Here is a 26,342-nt window from a genome sequence, read left to right as displayed (position 1 = left end):
ATTATTCAAGTCATTTCAAATTTTTCCAGGGAGGGGGGCAAAAATTGGCCAAACAATATTTCGTATATATTCAAATTAAATATTTTTCAAATAATTATAAGTGCTTGCAATTATGAAAATACCAGGAGAAAAACTTTTTGTTACATTAAAGTAAGACATCATTACATTATTTTTTTTAATAATAATCTTAAAAAAAGCTTTCGTTTAAAATAGCTCGTTTTTTAGTAACATTAATAAAAATAGTGTATTTTATTAAAAAATACAATATTTTTATTAATCTGAACGGCTATCTTCTCGTAGCCCTGACACACGAATATAGCGTAGTCATTCTTTCACCTGTATCTACGCCCCCATTGGTTCGATTAAAATGCAAAATTATTTCTGGCGTTTTCCTCGCGTTTGCTTTTACCCTTGTATCATGGAACTCCACTAACAGTGTGACCGATTTTTTTTTCGGAACGTATGAAACCAATGTAATGTCATCGGTAAAGCCAAAGCGACTAGATAACTCTTGCGGTATTTCACGTTTAATTTTTTTAATTGTTCCTGTTAATGTTAGATTGTTTTTTTAGCGTCTTTTAGCGAGGGGCGCTGGCGTAAATAAGTTGTTAGTAGTGACGCCACGTCCAGTTCCAATATAAGGACATACTAGTTACTACCCTTTCACCTTTCACCTTGGTATGGTTGTAAATTTAAAATATACGACGTCTCTACATCAGCAGTAGCACATATTTTTATTCCATATTTGCCGGACTTACTTTTGATAAAAACGCGAAATGGGCACCTCCCTCGATACGTAGCCAGTATTTCGTCAACCATGATGTATTCAAACAGGCTATTTTAAATTTATTAATATCGAGTGTAGTGGTTCAAGCTTATCGTAATTGTCTGGTGTTTCTGTCATCAAAGCGAATTTTACTATATAAATATAAATATACTAATATGTTCCTTGAAATGACCGTAGTAAAAAAGAATTGCTTAAAAACTTGGCTAGATGTCCATATTTCATTTAGTTGTAGTCTACAGCCATTGCGTCTTCCGAATGCTGCAATACGCTGATGAATGTTTCTATTTCCGCATGGTTGGTGTGGTCTTAATTGTCATTTTTAGATATCCGATTAGTCTCCACTACTATTTCTTGAATCATAGCTGCAATCATAAAGATACCAAAGGTTTCCTTGATTGTAGTCACACTGCTAGCCTCTGTTCCAAGTCCTGAAGAAGACGAGGCGATATTCTGGAATTGTATTGTGGAGTTGAATGCCATTCTAGACCAGATCTTGACATGAATGTGGTGTCTTCTGGTGTAAATTTATCATCTTCTGATGAAGATTTTTAGCTTCGTTATCGATTACGTCATCTACATCGGTGACATCTGAATCCAACTCTTCAAAGTCGACATCACTGTCGATTTACCGACATTGACATCATCTTTACATTCATCTTATAGTCTTTCCGTATCTTTACGCTAGGACGACATATTTAAATATATTTAAATTACATTATAAAAAGGAATAAATGATAGAATACCAAAAATTAAAAAAATAAATCTGACACTCATTCTGATTCTTATTCGCCAACACGTGTCTTTCTCGAGAAAATGATGGTATATCAACAGCCATGGCTTTCTCGCTCTAACTCATTAAGGAAACCGACTTTCGACACATTCATAACTTTCTAGTGTCAATGAACCCAAGTGTTATCATCTATACCTGCCCTTCTTGGAATTGCAAAACTGACGCTTAACTCACAAATAATAGATATTTTACCACAAATGTATATTTCAAACCGTTATTCGATTTCAAAATTGACTGAAAACAAATTTTACTTATGTGAAATCTTTAATTACAGGATTACAGGTGTGGGTCTATTAATGGTAGTAATTAAAGTTACAGTGAAAAACAAATTCTTGTGCTATTTTTGGCCCCCTTTTCGCCCAGGAAGGGTTGAGAAATTAGCGAATCAGATCCAGCGTGATAACTTTGTGATGGCTGTTCTGGATGCGTTCGTGGTTCTAATTCCATCATTTCATCAAGTATAATCGATCATTTTATTTTCGGTGCCAACTTTTTATGATGCTGTATTTTCTTCCAACTACTTAACAACGACCAAAAGAATAACTGGTCTTCATCTTGATCTTCAGCTTCTCTAGCATCTATAGACTTATTTAACTTTATTGAAATATAATATAAGCATAATATACTATAGCGTGTCGATCGTAGAATTTTAAGTAATAAAAAAAATACGAAAAATGTTTAATTTCGTAAATATTTAGTACGATGCGCAACCGAAAAATGTCAACCGATCTTTACTTATTATACGTCTTCGACGGACGTCTCTTAAAGTTTGGGTGCCTTGAACTCCGATGTGGATGTTTAAAATGAAGTGTCGAAGAGAAAGTGATGATACAAAATGTCTGAGTAGTTATAATCCTAGCCCATCCATTGTTGACTCTATGGTTTGTCCTTTTCGGCAGAACGACCAATTAGAGAAGGGTGGCGACTTTCTAAGCATATAAATATATGTTGGACGATAAGGAAGATTAGAAATGGCTACGCGCGTTGTCTACTCTCAATGTGATTAATATTTACAATTTCAATATTAGACAACTTCATTGATAGATTCGATAATTATGTTTTAGCCAAATTAACGAGTGAGACACGGGTTAGTTGCTGCAGATATTTTATTAAGTGTTTTGATAACATAATATGTAATGTTATGATTATGAGGCTGACCGGCGGAAATAGTCCTTCCATTGCGTCACCAAACGACAATCCCCCCCCCCTTCCTGCAAGATCTACCATTAAACTTTTGTGGCAAAAAATGAAAGGTTTTATTGACAAACGTAAATTTTTTCACCTGAATACTGTTATTTTAGAATTAGAGAGAAATCTATTTACAATGAAGATAGATTGTTACAATAAGATAATAAATAAAATTGATGGAATAGGAAAATGATCGTCAATAATATGAATAAATACAGTGGGGGTAACAAGTCTTACCGATATTTATGTGCGTACAGCAAAACGGATTTATTTCACTGTCTGAAATATGAATCATCAGCATGTATGGCAAAATTCGAATCCAAGAGATGTACTGGAATTTCAAATAAGATAAGACGATTAGAATAATCCAGCAGACTACATCAGCATTTGCCTTAGTATTAAAACAATATGCAGTAATAAGGTGACCAGATTTTGAAAATAGCAACGGAGGACACTAAAAATTAAAAATCCATCTCGGAAATTTTTGTTTGAGCAGGACAGAAAAAGACAAAAGGCTATATGACCTAAAAGAAAAGGTCATTGCGGAAATTTTTGTCCGAGGAAGATAAAGGAGGACTGATTGTCGCGGGAGCTAAAACAAAAAATCTTTAATTAAAAATTACTAAGGGAGCTCAAAATAAAATCTTTTTAAAAAATTTTGTTCAAGGACAATCCTCCTCAAAAGAGGGCGTCTTGTCACCTTATCAGTAAGAACTTTTGAAATATAACGAATGCAAACGGATTTAATGGATAAAACATATTTAAAAAAAATTTATTAAGGATGAATTTCACGATTGGACACATAAATCAAAATGAAGGAAGGCATAGAAAAGTTCATGACTAGCAGATTCCTACTAGTGACCTGATCAATTGTCGATTAACTTTGATCAATAACAATATAACAATAATCGGCTATTTATAGGATTTTTATTTTATATTAAAATTAACATACAATAATTTGTTAAAAATATTTTTTAAACATTTTAGCAGTGAAGTCTGGTAGTCTGACTGCAGTCAGTTTGAGACTTTGGTTAACTTTCAGATTTCAGATTGTCATGATCCCTTTCAGTTCAGCTATATGACCTTCCTTGACGATGTTTTGTTTAGAAACTTCTATAATATCATTTGTGAACTTTAGCTCCTTGTTATAGGAATTCAAAGCATATTCAGCATCAACCTTCACATCAAATTATGAACCTCATATTGTTTTTTCATGATTAGCACTTCGAGAAGTTCAGGCATTACAATGAATTTTGATATGTCGTGAAAGATTAGGTTTAGTTTTGAATACTTTCCCACATTTATCACATTCAAATTCACAAATATCGCTATGAGTTTTTACATGCCCTGAAAGATTAGGTTTAGTTTTGAATACTTTCCCACATTTATCACATTCAAATTCACAAATATCGCTATGAATTTTTACATGCCCTGCAAGATTGGATTTCGTTTTGAATGCTTTTCCACATTTTTTACAATCAAAGATATGAGCATTACTATGAGTTATCATATGTTGTGAAAGATTGAGTTTTAATTTGAATGTTTTTCCACATTTTTCACATTCAAAAACACGAACATCATTATGAGTTTTCATATGGCCTGAAAGATTGGATTTTGATTTGAATGTTTTTTGACATTTTTCACATTCAAACGCACGAACATTACTATGGTATACCATATGTAAGGAAAGATTGTATTTTAATTTAAAAGTTTTTCCACATATTTCACATTCAAAGTCACGAACGTTGCTATGATTTAGCATATGTTGTGAAAGAACGTATTTTAATTTGAATGCTTTTCCACATATTTTACATTCAAAATCAAAAACATCACTATGAGTTTTCATGTGCCCTGAAAGATTGGATGTTGTTTTGAATGTTTTTCCACATTTTTTACATTTAAATGCATAAGCATTGGTATGAGTTAGCGAATGTTCGGAAAGAACAGATTTTGATTTGAATCCTTTTCCACATTTTTCACATTTAAATTCACGAACATCACTATGAATTTTCATATGCCATGAGAGATTGGATTTGGTTTTGAATTCTTTTCCACATTTTTCACATTTAAAATTACGAACATCACTATGAGTTTTTATATGCTGTGAAAGGTGATGTTTATTTTTGAATATTTTTCTACATCTGCTACACTCAAATTTATGAGAATCACCATGTAAAAGTTTAACACTGGAACATTTTTCTTCTTTTTTTTTCTAAAATGCAAACTAAATTCGTTACAAAAGTTGTAATTAACAAAGTACACGGAAATTAAAATGTATTCCACTATTACTTCGTTGTCGTCGTAAATTTGGTGAGATAAAATGTCCACACTAGTATTCGCCTTAAGTATATCTTTAATATCATGCATTTCTGAAATCATATAACAAGCAATAATTGACATATGTATATAAAAATGTAGAAGTATATAGTATGTTAAACCTGTTTCAAACATATCGTTTATGTTTTCTTTGTATGTATCTTCGCTGCTATCATAGTCGCATTTAAGATTTAAAAACTAAAAAAAAACACAATTTAAGATCACATACGTTAACAAATCTTGCATATTTCGTTTCATTACCTCGTCTTTACATTGAATCTTGTCAGCAGAAGTAAACGGTTCTTTGTCATTTTCGATGTCAATTTCTGAAAAATGAAGATTGCTACTTTAAGGTGATATCTAATTGGCAAGTAAAGAATTTAGCTGTGAATGAAATCGAAATAGATTATGCATTTCTTTGAACTGAACCTTAAGTAATTTGTCTTTGAAGAAGTAATATTAGCTGAAAAGCAAAATTTTAAAACTATTTCGTCAATTTCAATTATAATCAGAATCAGAAAAAAAAATAATACCAATTTTGATAAGCGCCATAGTAACTTGACAGTTCAAATCTGACATTCGGTTCAAATACGACGAATTGTCGAGCATGACAGAAAAATGTGGGAATAGAGACACAGTGTTAAATCGTTCTCTTGAAAAGGTTATTATCAAATAACAAATAATTCCTTTTTATAATATGTCACATAGGAGTTATTTGCGTGCATTTAGCATAAATTATATTTGGCAAAAAAATAATAAGTTGATTTAATCTTAAAAATAAAACAAATTAAACCAATATATGGTATAATTAAAATTTGTTACTTGGTACAGCTTCATGCTCAAAAAACACCAGTTGTTACTCCCCATTGCGTTTTCCATGCCGCCTAGCCTAAACAAATTAACCATTACACCATTATATTTGTTCGCGTATTCATGAATTTATTATATTAAATGGAAATAGACATGAAAATATTTTATAGATATCAAATTTGACAGTTTTGAAAAACTATTTTCTGTACAAACCCAAACTTAACCTAAACGATTATAATGGTTTAATGGTTTATTTGCTTAGGTTAGGTTTGGGTTTAAATAGCATGGGAAACGCGGTGGGAAGTAACATGTGGTGGTTTTTGACCCATGCTAACTAAGAAGTACCCTTTCAATTTTCAAAAAAACATTAATAAGGTCTGGGAATATACCTATATTAAACCGAAAGTAGGAGAAATGTATTAAACGTTTAAAAAAAGATGCAATGTAATATGTGGGGATAGATCTAAATATTGGATTATTTAAAAAAATATTAAAAGTGACAATGATTCTTCGTATTTGTTTTTGAATTTAAAAACTTATAAAAGTCATTTTGCAGCTATACAGCTGATGACGGAAGTTCATTAATCTCGATATTAGTTATTTAATTATTTATTGAGTGAGTTCAGTTAATAAAAATCACGATTATCAGCCATTTATATGATTATTATTTTAAACCAAAATTAACATACAATAGTTTAAATTGAAGCAGGATTTTTTATAAAGATATTTTTCTATTGCAATTTTTTTGTGACACTGATTTCTTCCTAAATCTTTAGTCCAATTGTAATTAGCTCGAAGTTTTTGATAAGGGCAATGCGAATAGGAGTGATAAGGGCGTAAGGTACATGCGTACCGCACGCTCACTTCTTCTCACTCACTCTAGTCACTTAACACGCTAGCGAGCGAAAGGGAATGTATCTCACCGTACGCTTCATAAGATTACCCTGTCATCTGGACGAAGTTTCGTTACTAAATTAAATTTGAAATCCTCAACATGTAATTTTTAAAAGAGATCGCAGTTATTTATATTCTTTATTTCAAGATATTTAACAGCTTCTTCGATAGAAAAGGCCTTGTGATCGATTTTAATTGAAGTTGGGCAAGTAAAGATTTGGATAATATGATACAATTAAAATATCCCAATTGGGTCAGATATTTGGAAAATAATTATTGGGAAAGACACGAATAATTTTAGTGAAGTGAACGTTCGTCTTTTTAAAGACATTGTATTAACATGTCAGAAAGCATATAATGCAGTTTCCTTAGTTGGCTTTGTATGCACTTCAATGGAAAAGTATTACATGAGCCGACTGAGGAAATTTGCTAATGCACGCGACGAATCACCGTGGCTTTTCCTAAAATTACAAACTGAAAAATCTAAATATGTTTTAAAAGAAAGTATTGTGCAAATCAGCAATAATATTTTTAAGCGTACGCACCTGGATATAACCGAGATTGATAAGACCCGGCGCGATTTACTGATACAAACATCACTAATTATATTGGAGACGAATGTGGGGACTAAAGTTTCAAGTGCAAACATTATACAATGCGCGATGTCTCTCAGTATGTCGTAAAAATGTTAAATTATATAAACTGGAAAACAGCGAGTCTCCTAAAATGAACTTGCTTGTTATTTGAAAAAAATATCAATATTCCTTAAAAATACATTATTTTTAATTTTCTTTGTACAATATTTATTAATAAAGAATATTTTATGTTAATTGAATTTTATTCTACAGATTCATATTCTAATAAACTTATGTAACTTAAATAATTCCAAATGTGAGTATGTTGCTGAGATGGTATGCAATTCACATCAAAAACATCAGCATTTTTATGCTGTATTTGAAATATTAAGCATGTTTGTAGTAAAATCCTAGTTATTATTTAAGAAAATGCCAATATCAAACAAGGTTAGTAAAAATATATCTATTACATATTTAACAAAATACAATAAGCACTTTTGAAAATACAGATTTTACATATGAAACATTTTTGAAAAAACTTAATTTTATCAAAGTTAAATAGTCATCACCCGAAGATATATAATAGACGCTTCCATGGCTGAGGATATAACTCAAAACACAGCAACATGATAGGAAAGTTCATACAATTCCAAAATAGTCACCTAATTGGTTCTTGACAGTCAGTTAGATCAATAATGCAACAACTATGGGCTATTCATAATATTTTTATTTCAAAATAAAATAAAAGTACAATAGATTATTTTAAGTAGACTAGCATGATAAAGATATTTTTTCTTCTGCAAATTTTTATGACAGAAGCCTTTAGTTAACTTTCAGTCACTGTGATGTTTATTCTTAGTCTAGCTTCATAAGCTTCCTCAATAACGTTTTTCTTATAAACTCATATATTATAATCTAGTGTGAGCTTGGTTATGGAAGTTTATTAGCTCCGTGACAAGTTCAGCATCAATTAATGTGAAGCAATAACATTTATTTCAATGCTTTTCCAAAATTTTCACCTTGTGATCAGAAGCATTAATATGAGTTTTGATATGTCGTGAAAGATTGGGTTTAGTTTTAAATACTTTTCCACATTTATCACATTCAAAGTCATAAACATCGTTATGGATTTGCATATGCTTAAAAATATTAGATTTTTTATTGAATGCTTTTCCACATTTTTCACATTCAAAGGTATAAACATCACTATAAGTTTGTATATGTGTTTGCATATGTCGTGAAAGTTTACTTTTAGTTTTGAACGTTTTTTGACATTTTTCACATTTAAAGTCACAAACATCACTATGAGTTCGCATATGTTCTGAAAGATTAAATTTTGTTTTTAATATTTTCCCACATTTTTCACATTCAAAGTCACGAACGTCAGTATGAGTTTGCATGTGTTTTAAAAGATAATGTTTAATTTTGAATTTTTTTTCACATTTTTCACATTCAAAATCACGAATATCACTATGAGTTTGCATATGTCGTGAAAGATTGTATTTTGTTTTTGATATTTTTCCACATATGCTACACTCAAATTTATAAGAATCGTCATGCATAAATTGAACACTGGAACATTTTTCTTTTCCTGGTTTCTAAAGTGAAAATTTAATTAGTTAGATAAGTTGTAGTATAACCAAATACATTGAATTCAAAATCTATTTGACTATTACTTTGTTGATGTCGTAAATTTGGTGAGATGAAACGTCCTCATCGATAGTATTCGACTTGAGTATATTTTTAACATCGTGCATTTCTAAAATCATATAACAATCAATAATTGACATATATTAAAATGCATAATTTGCATGTAGATATATAAGTATTACAAACCTATTTCAAACATGTCATCTATATCGTCTTTGTATGTATCTTCGGTGTTAATGTATTCGCGTTTTACATTTAAAAACTAGAAAAAAATTACACTTTATAAGATCACATGATTAACAAATCTTACATATTACGTTTATTTACCTCATTTTTACATTGAAGTGTGTCAAAGGAAGTAAACGTTTCTCTGTCGTTTTCGATACCATGTTCTGCAAAATAAGTTTAATACTTAAAGGGATTATTTAATTAATAAGTAAATAATTAAACAGCGCGAAGAATGTAAATAAATGTTTTGTTTACAACTCAACATAAAATAATTAAAGTATATTTCCTCTGTTTCGATTTTTATTTTTGATTTGGAAAAATAAAATAATACCAATTTTGATAAACGCCATTGTAACTCAACGTCAAGTTGACAGTTTATAACTGACGTTTGGTCGAGATACGATGAATTTTCGAGCATGGAAAAATAATAGTGTAAAATCGTTATTTTGAAATGACAATTTTAACACTATTATTTTAAGGCACAACCTCAACTTTGTATCCACAGCCATAGAAACTATTATTTTTATATAAGAAATGCACACTATATTTTGTGTGAAATAAAAATAAAAATAATAATTGATTAGGCAGGTTTATGAATTTCAATTACTACATTTTATAATTCGGTTAAGATTTTTATGTATAGATAAAACTTATTACAAATTACATACACGAATAAAAATACAATAAAAACACAAATCACTCAAATTATGTTAAAATAATCTCAATAATTACATAAAAAATTTAAAAGCCATACAAATTATATTAAAATTACCCAAAAAATTTAAAGCCTCTTTAGTTAGGTTTTGGTACCGTGTTATATTCACAGACGGCTACGTCACACGTTTGAGGGGGTAGCGTGAATGCACTGTAGAACAGCTGCTTAGAGCATATCTGATATGAATTGTGTATATAATAACTAAATGGGCCACCATAATATATTTTTTTTTCAAAAATATTTATAAGTAGTAGCATTTCTCGCTAGAATTTTTAAACATCGTAGTAGCTAAAGGATTAGGTATAAGCTACGTCGAGAATACAAATTTTTGCAATATTGCACTAGGACACAAATATGGATAAGACCCGCACTCCATTTTAGATAAATATTAGAGAAAAACCCTTTTAGTAACAAGGAGTAACTCGCCTCACTGGTATTTTATAAATTAGAGTCATTTTTTGAAACCGCTATGAACTAACTTATCGTACAAAACGCAAATCGCTTAAAAACGATTAAAGTGACATGCGCTCCGCATATAGAAATCGAACATTCTCGACGCCTTATCGCAAACCTATACCATTACAAAATCTCCATCCTTACACAAACATCCTATTTTGTCCTTCATAGTGACTTTCATACATTTTCATAAATCTGAAAATGGTGAAGTTTTTAGTGATTGAAAAAAAAGGTACCTCATTTTCAACAAATTTATTAATATAAACAAGTTTTTGGCTAAGGGAATGGTTTTTATTAAGTAGGGCATTTTTTTTACTAATGAGACTATTATATTTATTTGCAAAAAATGTACTCTAGTTCTCATATTTACATTTTATATATTTATTAAAAAAATGTAATATTTGTAAATAAATAAGCGAATTCTTAATAAATTGTATTATACATTTAAAAATTGTAAATTAATATAATTAAGATATATTATTTTGAGTTAGCTCTTAAAGAAGTTAAATTTTTAGATAGCGCTTACTAAAGCGCTAAGGTAGCGATGATATTAGTGTCAATTGTGGCAAGCGGGCAAAATTGAAGAGGTTGAAGGATCGAAAGTATGGACGTGTGCATTTGGGGAGGTGATTCCACCTTTGGACTAGCGGCTTTGGAGCCGTCTGCACTTCAGCTGTTCGTATGTTCCTCTGTTACTTCGCTTTAATCCATATATTATTTTAATTATCATCGACATCCATATTCGATCGATCGGTCCGACTAATTTAAACTTATTCATCAAAATATCTAACAAAATAATACTTCGCAACATAGCGACATACCTAATTTAAAAATATAATCGAATTTTAACCATTGCACAGATTTCCGATGATTCTGCATCATCTTTTGATAAGGATTTTGTGAATAAAAATGTGTATGTAATGTTGTTTTTTATTTATAGACCCACTTTAAATTCGCCGGTCCTTCTAATACCGAAATCATCCAAAAAAAGAACACTATATTTTCACCAATAGGAAATTTTCCGACATTTTGTCATCGGGGTAAAGAGCTCGATAATTTAGAAGATGTCGTCAAACATTTGGAAAAAGAAGTAATTTAAAAACAACGATAAAATACGCTGATATAAAATATATTTTTCTAAATGATAATTGTTTTACAGGACGTGAATTCGCACTTGAACCACGCACAAAAATGTGAATTGTACATCTTTGAGAAATACATCAAAGTTACTCTCGATCCATGTTTGAAGTACGCATGGTGGATCGACGAGAAAAACTTCAATGAACACATAAGGCCATGGTTCGCCAGAAACATCGGAATCCCATTCAATTTTTATTATCCTGGTCAATACCAAAAGAAAGCTGTAGAATATATCGACTCGTTATATGACGAGACTTGCGGAAAGAATGAAATTTATCATGCAGTAAGTTTTCATTTTGTATCACAATAATTTAATCATCAGGGTGATTCTACGTGTAAAATTTGATTACAAAATCTTGTACTGTTAAATTTACCAAGGATTTTTCGTTTACATAGTTATATATTATTTTAGAATAATTTCATAACTTGCAAACATTGCTTTAAAAACATATATATACAGAATTAATAATCCATTAAAAATTAAGCCTGAAAATTGTATAATTATCAATACCGTTCTTACAGATTTACAACTCTGCTGATGTATGTTTTAATAACTTATCGACAAAATTAGAAGATAATCCGTACTTCTTTGGGAAGAAACCGTGTTCATTAGATGCTGTAATATTTTCATACCTAGCGCCGATATTGAGAGTGACATTAAAAGATCAAAAGATTACCAACCTTTTGAAAAAATATGACAATCTAATTAAATTTGTCGATAGAATATCAGCAGTATATTTTGAAAAAATCGATAGAGGTAATAATTATTAAAAAATTATACTTTTTATATTATAATTGTTTTAATGCATATAATGAGTTTTCAGAATATAGAGAACTACGTAGAAGTCAAGCGATTCTTAATGCAGAAAATAAGAAGACGGAAGCTGAATATGTGCATCATACTATATTCGCTGTAATAATTGCCGCTGTTGCGATGTTAGGATATGCACAATCGCACGGACTCTTGGCAGTAAGATATTGTAATTTATACGGCATAAATGTACATATCATAAAATTAATAATTGAAATATTTTTTTATTACAGAGAATGTTGAGCGACCCAAACTCAGATTATAACGAATTGTTTGACGGCGACGACGATGACAATTAAAATGTTCATTCCTTTGTGGCATTTTTTTCCAAGTGTGCTAAAAATACAAGTTAATGTAAATTTGTTATTGTTTTTTATTGTTAAATTTGTCATTAGTAGTTTATATAAAAATTGTATATTTTTTGCTGTTGAATATATATAACATAGACTGATTCATTTTTATTAAATCAATCTTTTTGTTTCTTCTAACAAATCATTAAATTAATTTAAATTAAATTATATTATTTAAAGTGTTGAGGATTTCCATAAGAGCCCATCTTTTTTGTCGGTATAGGCATCATTCCAAGTCCAGCTAAAAATATTTTATTCATCAATATATGTCGTATATGATTGTAGCAAATAGTTGTGTATAGTACCATTAGATTTTCCGCCACGTCCTCTTTTAGCTCCTCTTATGCTTTTTGACGTGTTCCCTCCGAAGGCTTTTGCTTTAGTTGGACTTGATCTTTTCCTTCTTTTTATTTTCCGTCTATATGTACTATACAAATAAATAAACATTAAATTAACAAGAGGATTTTTTAATATTCATAAATAGTTAACATAAAATGAGGACAATTTAAATGAGCAATATATAAAATAATTTTTCCATAAAACGAATTGTTTGTGCATTACTGTTGGACCGATTAGGTGCGAGCGAGCATCGGTCAGGACAGTGAACACCTTATGAATAACTCTCCGCTACAAATCCTTAAAAATCCGAAGATTTACCCTACATCAATGCACAAACAATTCATTTTATAGAACAAAATATTTATTTAAATGCACATATCTCTTAAGATATTTCCCTGTTAAATCGCACCCATATTTTTTACGAACAATTAAATTTTACTCTAACCTGACTTATTGTGAATTATCTGACGAGAGCTAAAAAATGTGTTACAGCCAAATTTAGATTACCATTTAGACCAAATAAAATTGCATTGAAACCTTTTTCGAAAACTAGAGATTTTGAGGTATTTAAGAAAAAGTTATCTTATATTTTAATTATTGTTATATATATATATATATATAAAAAAAATACCCTCTTCCTCTGCGACCTGATTGACTAGCACCTCTGAACGAAGAAGTTCCAACCGAATTTGCCACACTTGCCCAGTCAGTATCCGAGTCGTAATGTTCAATCTGTTTACTTTCGTCTATTTTATTGATATCGGCATACTCCTCTAATAAAACTAAATATACAAGTTATATTAATTTCGGTGCATCTTAATCAAAATAATAATAGATCAAATACCTATTTTTTGTAACGAAAACCTCAACGTTATATCGAGCAGCTGCTTTCCATATTTTTCGAAATTGGCTTTGGTGACATGCGGTAAACATAACATCTCTTCGGGAGTCTCCGGCATCTTGGAAGCCATTGCTTTTAGAGCTTGCAAGTTCATAACAGATGACAGAGTGACGTTTTTCTCTTGAGCAATATTTCTATCATACATAATAATTAAGATATTAATATATAATAATCAATTGATGGTATCGATGAACAATTATTACGAACGTGCAAGACTCCAACAGCTCATTATAGCATTTTTCTTGCAATGTTTTCAGCTCGGCGTTAACTGGAGAATCGGTCTTCTTGTTAGAACCACCCGACAAAACATTGTTCGTCGTCTTTTGTGTTTTCATTGGGAATAATATTTTAACATCACCATTCATCAATCTAAAAAATATAAATTTACAATAACTCATTTAAAAGTGAGGCTTAGAACAATTATATATAAGATGATTGATATAAATAAATTCATACTTATGCACTTGTGGACCCAATCTTAAATAAGCGTTTGCAATATCGTTCGATATGATCAATTGTTCCATGAGAAACTCTTTAGTAGTCAATTGATGAAGCAGCCTTTGTACATCGCCTCTTGGCCACAATTTACCGCGGCCGTGCAGTGGATGCTTGTTGTGGTTATTGTCAATAATCTTTTTCTGCAAGCTCCCTTTAAATATTTCTACGATATGGAGCAATGTAAATCGGTTGCGATCGCCACACAAATCACGAACGCAACGACATATCGCACGACAGTCTTCGGTTACGTTGACGATCTAAATTAAATAAATGATAACTTTATATTAGTATCTACAACAGAATTATTTGTCAGTAATGCCCTATCTGCACTGTCAAAATTAACAGCACATATGTATATTACACTTTTATGATTCATAGAATACTTCTAATAAATGTAGTATTAGTTCACAGACAATAGTTCAGGAAATATTGATTTATAATTTAAAAAACCTTATAGTCATCGGTCCTAAGGCAGTTGTCGCACACGGTATCTTTTACCGATTGGCATTCTTCTTTAGTGAAAGTCTCAGCAAAGTACGCTAAAATCTGAGCACGTCTACACTCGGTGACATTCTCGCAAAACTCTACCATCCGCATCAAGTTTGTTATGTGAATTTTTTTCGCTTCGTAATTTGCGTTGCGATCCACTAAAGCATATATTTTACAATATAAAATAAGTAATAATCAATATTAAATGTTAAATGTATTAACTGACAATCTAAAAGTTTCCTATATCTTATCACATCGGAATAAGAGTAATATATGATACAATCGGCTATTTCCCCATCACGTCCAGCGCGACCAGCTTCCTGATAGTAACCTTCTATGGATTTTGGCATACTATGATGTATCACAAAACGAACGTCAGCTTTGTCTATTCCCATTCCGAATGCAATTGTTGCACACACCTTGAAATAATAATTGATAAAGTAAATATTTAATTTATATTAATATTTACTTATTATAATAACATACCACTTTAAACTTATCGGCAAGCCAATTCCTTTGAACGAACTCTCTCTGAGAATCGCTCAATCCGGCGTGGTAGCTTCCTGATGATATTCCTGATTTTTTCAAGCTGTCTGCTAATTTATCGCATTCGTTTCTTGATAAGCAATACACAATACCGGACTGTCTAAAAATAAATATATTTTAATTTCTGTTTATTATGTTTCTAAATGGCGAGTTTAGCTGGAGCGATGCATTATGGCTATATTTAGCTCCAGCCTGCGGACAATTGACGCCATACAGACATTATTATTTTACCAAATATACCATTTTTATTACTTCACTGTTTTTAACAATGTATATGTATACCTTGAAAACTTAGATTTGATGATATCTTCTATGTCTTTACCGATGCTTCCCATTTTCTTCAGCAACACACAATATTTGAGATTGGGGCGGTTGAAACTGCTTAAAAACCACTTGCAATTCGGTATGCTTAGCTGATGTAGTATATCTAATCTTACTCGAGGAGCAGCAGTAGCTGTGAGTCCTATGATTGGAACTTGAGGAAAGAGGTGACGTAGCACATTCAACTTTTTGTAATCCGGTCTGAAAAAAATTGTAAATATAAACATAAATAAAGCTAAAAAAAAATAACTGCAATAATACAGGAAATTAGTATGAAATGTTACGAATGTCAAATATGAATTAAAAATACCGCTTTTTTGTCGGTGATACATATATTACAGTGACCGACAGGTGTCAGCACGAATCAGGCATGCAACATAACATATTTCAACATGCATGACTTGGCACATTTTAATTATTTATTAATCCCAAACTGCGGTGATCAATTGGAGTTATAATTATAATATATAATAATCACTAATTCTAATTTCCAAAACAATAGAAATTGAAAAACACTAGGATTCGAGTGGGATTCAATATAGTTATAGTCCGTAACCAATAATTAGGTTATTGTGAAAAAAATTACCTATCAAATATAATCATAAAATTGTTTATGAATGTGACACAGCCATATAACTAACATAGATACATTTTTCATATATGACATGTACATACAGTCCGTCCAAGATATGAACGCTCATCGACACAGTATTGGTGAGAAAATATAATAGGGTGATCATCTGCAATTACAAGTGCAATTAATTTTTACTTTTTTAATTTAATTTGTTGAGGAAAGGGTAAAATATCACTTTCTTACTTATTTTGTTTATTTATATACATATTTAACTCAAAAACATGAGTGCAGTTTTGGTATCACTCTCCAGGTTGAATATCTGTTCAATATAATATTTTTTAAATACCAATAGAATATTACAGGAATTGTTTTATTGATTACAAAATACCACAACATGACAATAATTTATAATAAAAATATAACACATTATTTTTAATTCACCCTACCCTTAAAACAGCCCTGATTTAGTATTGGTAACATTCTCCTATCGGTGTAAACTAATTCGCAGAAAACTGTGTATGCGTACACGCACCCTTATTTCCAACACAACGATGATGAGCGCTAACATCTTGGATGGACTATACATATATTGTACTAGAATTTATTATTAAAAGATGCATGTTATTTAAATTTAAAAAAAATATAGTTATAGTATTATAAATCATTTATATACATTTTATTTATAATAATAGGTGGGATTTCATTATTTTTCAATAAATAAGAAGATTTATGTGTATGTCTTTAGAGCGGGTTGTGTGTCTTACGTGATATATAAGGATCAGTTCATTTTTACTATTAATTTTAATATTACGTGATAAAAATCATGAATACAATAATTTTAATTCATGTAGCAATACAAGTTTTAACCAATTATTTTTTTAATTTCCTTTAAGCACTTTATGAGACGTTCACACCATAAGGCGTCACATGGGAGCCAACTGATATAAGCCGCTAACGCCATTTGGCGTATTTACTTCATCTTTAATTTTTACTACTTTCCAATATATTATACAATCTTATTATATAAATAAATCATTCCGAGAAATACTTTCTCTTCTTATAGTTTAACAATTTTTAATTCGATTTAAATGATATTTGGATGATAAAAATATATATTTCAATTGAAATTTTTAGGAAAATGTGAAATACTTTGTCATATTTGGAGAACAGAGAAAAAGCGAATTGTTCAGATGATTTTCACAATTAATAATGCAGAAATAATCGACACCGGAAAAACTGGACTCCCTATACTTAAACTTAAATGCATTATCGAATATAATAGATTGAAATGAGTAGATTGTGTGGATCAATATTATGTAAATATCATGTAAGAGCTATTATTTTTTACTTTAATGTATTCTTGTGAGAATATCGCAAAACGGTCTGTTTTTAGACAACATACCATGAAAAACCATCACAATCATTAAATGTTAATAATCACCTAAAATCATGCCCCCATTGAGAAACGCAATGAACTTCGTCGATGACAAATCGAGCCAGCTTTTCTCTTTTATACAAAGATTCCAGGACAGATTGAAATTTCTGCGACGCTGCTATTTTTTCTGGTGTAACGTACAGTAACTTTATGTTAGGTTCTTTGTATGACAACTGTAGATATATTTCGTCTATCTGTGCGAGTGTCGTATTTCCTGACATTTGTGCAGCTGGTATCTTTAAAAAAGTAATGAAACATTTAAAAATATATGTATGCATATTCATAAAATAAGTATAACGAAAGTAGACTTACATCCAAAGAATTCAATTTACAAACTTGATCCAGGATCAGAGATTTGAGCGGAGATATGACGATAGTTACCCCAGGGGTTAAAATCGCAGGTAATTGATAGCATAATGATTTACCTAAAATTTTCATAAATCAAGGTATTTTTGTATTTATAGTATGAGAGGAATAATCAAATAAATCTTACCGCCGCCAGTGGGCATTAGAACGAAACAATCGTGCCTTGTCAACGTAGCATTAATCACTTGCAGCTGATTAGTTCTGAAAGATTTGAGGCCAAATTTCTCTTTAAATTGATCCATCAGCTCCGAAGAATGAGGATATTCCATTCCATCAAATTCACCAGTGATGCCGTCGTTTTTGACATTCGAATAAAAGTTGCCCATGTCTTGCTTTTTACTTGCATTAATGGCATTTACTTGAGACTCTGCTTTTCTATCGAAATCTTTATTGGAACTGTCTTCGAAGTCTTCTATTCTATACTCGGGCCATCCATCATCGTCTACGTTATCTGAAGAGTTAACGAAAGACACGTTGCATTGAGGGTTTGGTTCGCTTAAGGCTTCAAAAACGTTTCCATCGTCACTATCGATGACAGAATCTCCTATTTCAATACTTGTCATATCGTTGTCGTTTGAAGCGGTACTAGTTGATGGACCACTTTTTGCGTAATAATTACTACTAGGAATTGTACTGGTTGATGAACCATTTTTTGTATAATCAATATAATTATAGTTATTATTAGCATTTGAACTAGTTGACGGATAATTCGCAAACTTCGATTTCATGTGTTCAAAATCTTGATTTGTTGCCTGAAACGGCACTGAACTGTCCAGTGATATTACATGTTTAGTTTTCTCAGGTGTTATTACAGGTTTTAAATTATTTGCAGCTGTGTTAATTCTATTTAAAATAGAAGAATAAGCTTCTTGAGTTGGAGACGATGTCAAATCGTTCGAAACGTCCAGTGAACTACGTTTAGGTACTTTAAACACAAACTTTCCTTTTTTACTACAAGGGGTTTTAACATCGTCTACTTTTATATTACTATCCATATTTACATTGTCTTCCATTTCATTTACAGTTCTCTTTATCACTTTGGTATTGGAAAATTCAGCAACACCTCTTAATACAGGAGATTGATTATCGAGCGGTGAAGATAAAAGTTCTATTTTGTTAGACTTTTTAGTTTCATCATCTTTGATCGTTTTTTTCACAGTTCCTACGTTATTAGTCGAAACATTGCTTTTTCTAGGTGGTGTAATATATTTAGGAACTTCAAAATCAGACAGATCTTCATCGTCATCATAAATGCTAATATTGCTTTTATTTGATTTGACTCTATTGATCGACATACTTTTTAATTTGATTGAAGCCTTCAACTGTGATCGGAGAGTTTTTAATTTTAAATAAGTGATGGAATCAAATCCAGGAAATTTATCTAAAACTGCAGTCGGAATATCGTCAAAACTGTCTGCTATCCTTTCCAATATTTCAATATAACTGTCTCTGCAATATTTGACTGCATTTTCAAGTTCTGTTACATTTTCCTATCAAAAATAACAATTAAATAATTTTTTCATATGTATAATACTTATTTAGATATAATAAATGGATTACCTTATTATTCGATTTGAGATAGCTATGATTTTTAATTCTATCAATTATAGGTTCTAGTGATTTATCTAATTTTAAAGGCTTTAATTTGACTCTATTTTTTGGGCTAACAGATTTTTCTTTAGAGTCTGGAGTTCTACGTCCATTGCTCGTATTTGGAGTATTACATGTTTCGTAGTCGCTATCCTCACATTCTGACTACAACAAATAAATTAATATAGACATTCAAACAAAATTGCATTCTAATACGGTATTCAATATAACTTACATAGATAAATAATGAATTAGTATTACTTAGATAATTACAGTCTTCTATTTTTTTTAATTCTAAGTTAAAGGCTTTTGAAAAATTGTCCGTAAGACACACCATAGGCTTGAATTAACAACAAATTATAAGCATTGGATAAAAAACATACCTTTATTTTTTCATTTACATTTTTGTGATTTCCATTATGTTCTTTCGGTTTTTCGGATTCTTCATTTGGCGGCCTTAAAACAAATTAAAATATTATTTTTGTAAAAAAATGGTTAAGTAAAATTCATAGAAACTCACTTAGTACGTTTCGAATTTAAAAATGTGTGTATGGATGATTGTTTTTTAGAAAGGCTCAGTGATTTTTGAGAGCTCATCGCGAAGCGATTGAAAATTTGATACCATGTCACAACCAACACTTTGCGTCAAAGCAATGAACTGTCAAACATTTCATACAACACATTTTTGGTCATAATAGTAACATTAATGCCCAAATTAAAATTAAATTATACCAGGGCATCGAATTTTTATTTTTTTCGTTCAGGTTTGATTAAATATATATAGAGAATATATGAAATATATATAGAGAATATACGAAATTTTATATACTCGCTTTACGTAATTTTTTGGAACTTATTACCCAATTTTGTATAGTTATATGCCTTGATTTACGCGATATTATTGACCGCGCAAATTGAGGAGTGTATTTTATTATAATTTACAAATATTTGTATGCTCACAAATCTCTGAGCTTAGACTAAATATCTGTCATAATAAACATAACCTGAATTATATACCCGACACCTTAACATGTTATTTTTCTGTATCGTTTTTTAATGATCTAATTATGGTAATCTCCCTATAGTTTATTTTATTCAATCATGATAATTTATATAATTTATATGTTTCCAATATTTCAGAGTGAAATTAACGACGAAGGTACTGATCAACCAGAAAGTCAATCAGTAGAAGAAGATTTAAGTCAAAGAATTGTAAATGGAGACTTGCGTAAATTTTATAGAAATTTAATCGAAAACAACCAAACTTATCATATTAATCATAGTGCGATTTTGTCTCACAACATAAAAAACAAAGCAATCAAAGACATACGCTTTAAAGATTCTCCTGTCGGTGCTACTTATCCGTTGCCCGTCATCAGTGATGTGTTAAAAAGCAATTGTGATACACTTCTTAAAGGCGTCACTGAAAAAAACGCATGGAAGAACAAAATACAAACCACAAAAATGTCATATAATCGCATTCCAAGTATGTTTTTGTATTTAATATATGCTTTATTTATTTCATAATTATTGAAGTTTGTTTATTTATTTTTAGAACAGAGAAAGATAAAAGATTTTTATTGTCTCTCATCAACGGCCAACGTGCCTTATTATCTTTTAAAGTTTGCTGAGTTGTTAAAAAGTGATCCTGATCCATACTTTGACTCTTATTACAATTGGTATTATTGCGGGAATGGAAATCTCAATTTGTCTTTCATTGAAGGAGAATATCATTTGATCAAATCTGTTAATAACTCAATTTGTATGTGTGTTTAATTAATACCAGTGCTCAAAATAGACTATTTAATGAACTGGATGCTTTATATATAAATATTAATAAAAGAAACTAAAAATTAACGATTCTTTTTCAAGAACCAGAGTAGTGTTCCAGTTTGTTCTAGTCTATTCAGAGCCCTAATTCATACCAATAATATTTTATTTACTTTGTTTTTTCTTAATTTTAGACGTGGATAAGTTATCTAATAACTTAAATGGCCAACAAGTCCTCAAATATGATTTTCCTAACGATGGTTTGATACATGAAACGATACATTCAAAAAATTTGATAGGTGTACGAAAAAAGAAATCGATTCATTTACTAGAATTGTTGCAAAATAATTGCGATATGCGTGAAATTAAAATAATAAAATCTAAAATACCCTTTACGAGTATAAGCTTTGAGTCATTGGTTGAAGGATTATACTATTCGTGTGTAAATGGTAATATTTATAATTATAACATTGAGCACAATCATTGTAGCGATATTTACATTCGTAAGTCTAATGCGAAGATTGTAAATAATAATTCGTCACTTGTATGTATCGATTGTAATGTTTTGATGCAGAGTACTAACGATAAGATTAATTTGTTCGATAAGAGAGCGCAGTATGAGATGTTTTCAATCGAGCCTTTCAGTTTCATGAGCTGTGATAATATCACGACAGCCGTAGCGAGCAAAACTAACGAAAGACACGTATACCTCGGAAGCGTTCATAATTTATTTTTGTATGACGTTAGGTATGGTGAAAAAGATAATTTCTTGAAAAAGTGGACGCACGGTTTGAAGTGTCCACCACTCTACATTGCAACGGGTAGATATAACAGCGATGAAATCGTAAATCTGAACAGTCAGCTATCGAACGAGACTTGCTCGATATTAAATAGAAATTGTAGTGATGCACTACCTTGGCTCTCACCCACAATATGCGAATCGTTGAAGAAAGCACAGTTAAAAAGCTACTGCTTAGATCCTACGAAAAATATCAATAACCGAATCAAAGATTCTCTGACGGGAAGTGTTTTGGAATACATCGACGACGAATTGCATTCCTTAATTTTAAACTCTGCTGGCGATTCGTTCTATCAAAAAATTAACAACAATCCAAACAAACTTTTAAGTAATGAAAATTGCGAACTGTTTCAAAATTGGGCTGATCGAGTGCCCAACGATAAGGAATTCATAGCTTCCAAAGTTATCAACTTGAGGTCTCATTACGATGCAATGAGAACGAATCGAAGATTAAGAAGTAATGGTTTCAAATCTCGTTTATCGTTGAATAAAACTAAGAAGTGGAATACAATTTTGAAACATATGTCTGAATGCACGGACATGTGTGCGCATGAGCTTTTGAGCGTTTGGGATTTGAATCCTGAAGATGTCGGCGACACTTCCAACCTTCCACCACCTCTAAATACTTCATTCACTGTAAACGATTGGTTGATTGATATGAAGCTTGATGATTACAAATGAATATGAAACAATAAATATATTAACAAAAAAATGTTTTATTCTTATAATTTTCAAAAACTGCAGTATGTATATTGCAAAAGTTGAGCATGCTAAATATTTATTAACAAAAATAATATTGAAAGCCTCTGTACTCGAACAATGGAAAGTCGATACCATATTTTATTGATAGAATATTTATTTTCGTTACTTCCGATAATTACTTACATATAATGTAATTATCTAATTTAAATGCAAATGTACTACGGATGATCACCTAAATTATATTTTATTCGACATATTTATATACATATGTATAATACGGTGAAGGAAAGGTTACGCTTAAGTTTTTGGTTCCATATATACCGTTTTAATATATCAATGAGTCAGATACTGTCTTTTGAAAAATAATATGCACCAAAATTCTTATCAGCTCATAAAATTTGATGTAAAAAACGAAACAGCTAATATGGTTTAATCCAGGGGTGGCCAACCCAAATGATCTTGCGGGCCGGGCCGCTTTGGAAATGCATCATAACTCCGCGGGCCATATATAAAACTAAATATATCCCCATATTAGATTTAAATACACTATAGACATTTTTTGGAGTAAAATTTGTCTATAGTGTATTGGTAATTATAAAATAAATATATTTTGTAAAAGTGTGATGAATCTTGCGAGCCGGAAGAATGTTCAAGGCGGGCCGCGGGTTGGCTACTCCAGGTTTAAACAGTGGCGCATCGTCCATAGAACGAAATAAGCCCGTGTTTGGGACTTCGCGAAGCCCCCTGAAAAAAATATTTATCTAGTGAATTTGCCACTGTTTTCTACACGTTCATGCAGTTCGATACGCTCGGGCGTCTGACATGCTTGACGACTGTCGTCATGAAGCTTGCATGCGGCGACGTGAGCGTGACGTTGCAGCTCCGTCGATAGTGTTTAGTTAGGCCCACTGTTCACGGAGTCGTCGCTGCATAGATGCGTATTCTTCATTGTACGCTTGTTGTACGCCTGCTTGCTGCGTACATATAAACTAATGAAACACTATCGACAGAGCTGCAACGTCACGCACACGTCGCTGCATGCAAGCTTCATGACGACAGTCGTCAAACACGGTACGCGACAATTGGGCGACGGACAAATGGGCGATTCCGGTCAATTGGGCGATGGTTATTTGGGCGACGGTCATATGGGCGACAGAAATTAAAAAGCACTTGCACGCTTTGCTTTATTGTAAATATTAATAAAATATACATTAAAACGAAAAAGTATATTAAATGCTAAAAACAATTTTATTTTCAAATTATTAACTCATATTATAATTATATGCAATACCATGTAAATATTCTATATTTTTTCTATTGTACCTCAAAACTTTTATAAAAATTCTTTGGTCTATTCTTTTTATAAAGATATCCATTCCAAACATATTTTTCCTTGTCTTTTTGACTTAATATGCCTGAATTATCAATTTATGAAGAATATAAACTGTGGTAACTCAAATTAGTCGTTCTCAACAATGATCTATAAAAACCAATTATCTATAAATAGCACATAAAATATAGCCCACATGTGAATAAAAAGACACATACTTATTTTCTTGCTGTACTGAATTTTTTTACCAAAAACACAATGACACTGTGACAAAGTGTTTTAAAACCACGACAAAAATAATTTTCAAAGACGCAACGAAACTTTTTGCGAACCTTTTTAGTCAAAATTCAAAAGTATACTGAGCGCTAGTTATGGGTTTTTATATTTATATATAACTACCCTATCTAGTTTTAAATATATAACTGTAAAATATGCGATTTTTGTGAATTCGCAAAGTTTATTCTCACACTAATTTCCAAGGCGCAAAACATAAAAAAAATTCGCGTTAAGAGCAAAACCCACGATAAACATTTATCAGCGCTAGTTATAGGTTATTATATTTATATATAACTACCCTATTCAGTTTAAAATAGATAACGGTAAAATATGCGATTTTTGGAAATTCCAAAAGATTGTTCTCACAGTAATTTATAAGTCTCAAAACATAAAAAAATCGCGTAAAGGGCAAAATCCACGATAAACACTTGTCAGCGTTAGTTCTGTGTTATTATATTTATATATAACTATCCTATCTAATTTAAAATAGATAACTGTAAAATATGCGATTTTCGGAAATTCCAAAGGTTTGTTCTCAGAGTAGTTTCCAAGGCTCAAAACATAAAAAAAAAATTCGCGTAAGGGCCCACTATAAACATTTATCAGGTAGTATACTTATAAGCCGTGTGTTTTAAGTGTTTTATGATATCGGGTAACTCTCTTAAATTCTTGAATAAAAAAAATCACTGTTTAAGTGATATTTTATGATTAAATAAGCACAAATGATAAGTAAATATATACATACTATATCTTATGTAGGTATATTATATTTTGTTTAGACCAAATAATGTTTTCATCTTTTAATTCTATTCTAAAAAATATTACTTATATTTTCGTATGTACGTATATATATATATATATATATATATAATATACATATATTTTTTAATATGTATTAAATTATGTTAATTATTTAATTAATTATAAGATCATGATTTGCATCACATTTATTTGTAATGCATTATTATTCTATCGCCCAAAAGACCGTCGCCCAAAATACCATCGCCCATTTGTCCGTCGCCCATTTTGAATCGCCCATTTGACCGTCGCCCAATCGCCGTCGCCCAATTGACCGTGTCCCGTCAAGCATGTCAGACGCCCGAGCGTATTGAACTGCGTGAACGTGTAGAAAACAATGGCAATTTCAGCTGTTGAATTTTTTCAGATCGTCGAAAAGTACCAGTGTCTTTATAATAGTAATCTTGCAAATTATGCAAGAAAAGATATTACTGGGAAAGCTTGGAGTGAGATAGGAAGTCAAATAATATTTTGTTAGTTTATATGTACTCAGCAAGCAGGCGTACAACATGCGTACAATGATAAATTATTTTTTCATTGTCGAGGTAGAAGAAAAAACATAAATTAATTTAAAATTTAAGCTTTTTATTAGCATTAGTTGCACATAATGGAAGCACAGAAAAGTTTTTTACATCATTAAAACACAACAGACAGCGCAATAGACTTGATATTATCACACTGGAACAAATTATATTTATATTATAGATTTTTAATTAAAGAAAACAAACAGAATATAAAAAATGAAAAAGATTCATTAAAAGATATTTGTTTTCCATAATGTGCCATTTTATGTTCCGCATTCGTATATTCTGAATCTGGTTACCCTGTTTTATCTCTCACTCATTCTCATCGACTGATACGAATACAAATTGTGTCGCAGGGTAGTTAAATTTAACAA

The 26,342-nt window shown here is 30.8% G+C and overlaps 4 protein-coding genes and 1 long non-coding RNA gene across 13 annotated transcripts; 2 read left to right on the top strand and 3 right to left on the bottom strand.

Moving 5' to 3' along the window:
• Positions 1-3,675: 3,675 nt before the first annotated feature.
• LOC148239123 (uncharacterized) lies at positions 3,676-5,678 on the bottom strand. 2 transcript variants are annotated; one of them, XM_088182877.1, is made up of 5 exons: positions 5,615-5,670; positions 5,343-5,407; positions 5,204-5,279; positions 5,055-5,134; positions 3,676-4,989 (listed from the first exon to the last, which is right to left on the bottom strand). In XM_088182877.1, the coding sequence occupies exons 1-5, from the start codon at positions 5,658-5,660 to the stop codon at positions 4,978-4,980; spliced, it is 279 nt and encodes a 92-aa protein (XP_088039003.1). In that variant the 5' UTR covers positions 5,661-5,670; the 3' UTR covers positions 3,676-4,977. The 2 variants fall into 2 exon arrangements, with proteins under 2 accessions (XP_088039003.1, XP_088038993.1); XM_088182867.1 differs by having other exon boundaries at positions 3,676-5,134; positions 5,615-5,678.
• A 2,391-nt stretch (positions 5,679-8,069) lies between these two features.
• LOC148239122 (uncharacterized) lies at positions 8,070-9,652 on the bottom strand. 3 transcript variants are annotated; one of them, XR_015812698.1, is made up of 5 exons: positions 9,570-9,652; positions 9,338-9,402; positions 9,197-9,272; positions 9,037-9,119; positions 8,070-8,958 (listed from the first exon to the last, which is right to left on the bottom strand). It is a non-coding gene; the product is annotated as an uncharacterized LOC148239122 (long non-coding RNA). The 3 variants fall into 3 exon arrangements; XR_015812703.1 differs by having other exon boundaries at positions 9,494-9,632; XR_015812699.1 differs by having other exon boundaries at positions 9,197-9,288; positions 9,570-9,632.
• A 1,277-nt stretch (positions 9,653-10,929) lies between these two features.
• Positions 10,930-12,826, top strand: LOC148239121 (metaxin-1 homolog). Of its 2 annotated transcripts, none has more exons than XM_088205630.1 (6): positions 10,930-11,088; positions 11,350-11,499; positions 11,569-11,832; positions 12,072-12,306; positions 12,374-12,519; positions 12,594-12,826. In XM_088205630.1, the coding sequence occupies exons 1-6, from the start codon at positions 11,014-11,016 to the stop codon at positions 12,657-12,659; spliced, it is 936 nt and encodes a 311-aa protein (XP_088061756.1). In that variant the 5' UTR covers positions 10,930-11,013; the 3' UTR covers positions 12,660-12,826. The 2 variants fall into 2 exon arrangements, with proteins under 2 accessions (XP_088061756.1, XP_088061761.1); XM_088205635.1 differs by having other exon boundaries at positions 10,953-11,088; positions 12,374-12,529.
• Blm (Bloom syndrome helicase) lies at positions 12,716-20,462 on the bottom strand. Of its 3 annotated transcripts, XM_088205607.1 has the most exons (17): positions 20,290-20,462; positions 20,171-20,225; positions 20,005-20,109; positions 19,740-19,934; positions 18,307-19,669; positions 18,126-18,238; positions 17,820-18,049; positions 15,766-16,005; positions 15,424-15,583; positions 15,164-15,356; positions 14,899-15,095; positions 14,407-14,705; positions 14,158-14,319; positions 13,894-14,084; positions 13,681-13,831; positions 13,016-13,137; positions 12,716-12,951 (listed from the first exon to the last, which is right to left on the bottom strand). In XM_088205607.1, exons 1-17 carry the CDS (start codon positions 20,364-20,366, stop codon positions 12,881-12,883), a joined length of 3,924 nt encoding a protein of 1,307 aa, XP_088061733.1. In that variant the 5' UTR covers positions 20,367-20,462; the 3' UTR covers positions 12,716-12,880. The 3 variants fall into 3 exon arrangements, with proteins under 3 accessions (XP_088061733.1, XP_088061742.1, XP_088061746.1); XM_088205616.1 differs by lacking the exon at positions 20,005-20,109 and having other exon boundaries at positions 20,153-20,225; positions 20,290-20,450; XM_088205620.1 differs by lacking the exons at positions 17,820-18,049; positions 18,126-18,238; positions 18,307-19,669; ... (2 more) ...; positions 20,171-20,225; positions 20,290-20,462 and adding an exon at positions 16,115-16,236.
• Positions 20,463-20,759: 297 nt separating this feature from the next.
• Positions 20,760-23,384, top strand: LOC148239119 (uncharacterized). 3 transcript variants are annotated; one of them, XM_088189793.1, is made up of 4 exons: positions 20,760-20,839; positions 20,910-21,255; positions 21,330-21,531; positions 21,734-23,384. In XM_088189793.1, exon 4 carries the CDS (start codon positions 21,895-21,897, stop codon positions 23,017-23,019), a length of 1,125 nt encoding a protein of 374 aa, XP_088045919.1. In that variant the 5' UTR covers positions 20,760-20,839; positions 20,910-21,255; positions 21,330-21,531; positions 21,734-21,894; the 3' UTR covers positions 23,020-23,384. The 3 variants fall into 3 exon arrangements, with proteins under 3 accessions (XP_088045919.1, XP_088045902.1, XP_088045910.1); XM_088189776.1 differs by having other exon boundaries at positions 21,325-21,531; XM_088189784.1 differs by having other exon boundaries at positions 21,306-21,531; positions 21,734-23,020.
• The last annotated feature ends 2,958 nt before the right edge of the window (positions 23,385-26,342 follow it).

This window comes from Plectrocnemia conspersa, unplaced genomic scaffold (genome assembly GCF_051122295.1).
Source record: "Plectrocnemia conspersa isolate PC_06_02 unplaced genomic scaffold, ASM5112229v1 ptg000001l, whole genome shotgun sequence".
Classification (NCBI taxonomy): Eukaryota; Metazoa; Arthropoda; class Insecta; order Trichoptera; family Polycentropodidae; genus Plectrocnemia; species Plectrocnemia conspersa.
The sequence above is the reverse complement of the archived record's forward strand: the minus strand, read 5'-3'. Positions and strand labels throughout refer to the sequence as shown.

Coding starts and splice junctions, on each gene's coding strand:
- LOC148239123 (XM_088182867.1), bottom strand. CDS start 5,660: ATGTCAGATTTGAACTGTCAAGTTACTATGGCGCTTATCAAAATTG. Junction 5,408..5,614: donor TATGGCGCTTATCAAAATTG/GTATTATTTTTT, acceptor TTCATTTTTCAG/AAATTGACATCGAAAATGAC. Junction 5,280..5,342: donor AGATTCAATGTAAAGACGAG/GTAATGAAACGA, acceptor GTTTTTTTTTAG/TTTTTAAATCTTAAATGCGA.
- LOC148239121 (XM_088205630.1), top strand. CDS start 11,014: ATGGACGTGTGCATTTGGGGAGGTGATTCCACCTTTGGACTAGCGGCT. Junction 11,500..11,568: donor TCAAACATTTGGAAAAAGAA/GTAATTTAAAAA, acceptor ATTGTTTTACAG/GACGTGAATTCGCACTTGAA. Junction 11,833..12,071: donor AGAATGAAATTTATCATGCA/GTAAGTTTTCAT, acceptor CCGTTCTTACAG/ATTTACAACTCTGCTGATGT.
- LOC148239119 (XM_088189776.1), top strand. Junction 21,256..21,324: donor GTCATATAATCGCATTCCAA/GTATGTTTTTGT, acceptor ATTTATTTTTAG/AACAGAGAAAGATAAAAGAT. Junction 21,532..21,733: donor ATCTGTTAATAACTCAATTT/GTATGTGTGTTT, acceptor TCTTAATTTTAG/ACGTGGATAAGTTATCTAAT.
- Blm (XM_088205607.1), bottom strand. CDS start 20,366: ATGAGCTCTCAAAAATCACTGAGCCTTTCTAAAAAACAATCATCCATA. Junction 15,357..15,423: donor TTGCCGATAAGTTTAAAGTG/GTATGTTATTAT, acceptor TATTATTTCAAG/GTGTGTGCAACAATTGCATT. Junction 13,832..13,893: donor GTTTTCGTTACAAAAAATAG/GTATTTGATCTA, acceptor TTGTATATTTAG/TTTTATTAGAGGAGTATGCC.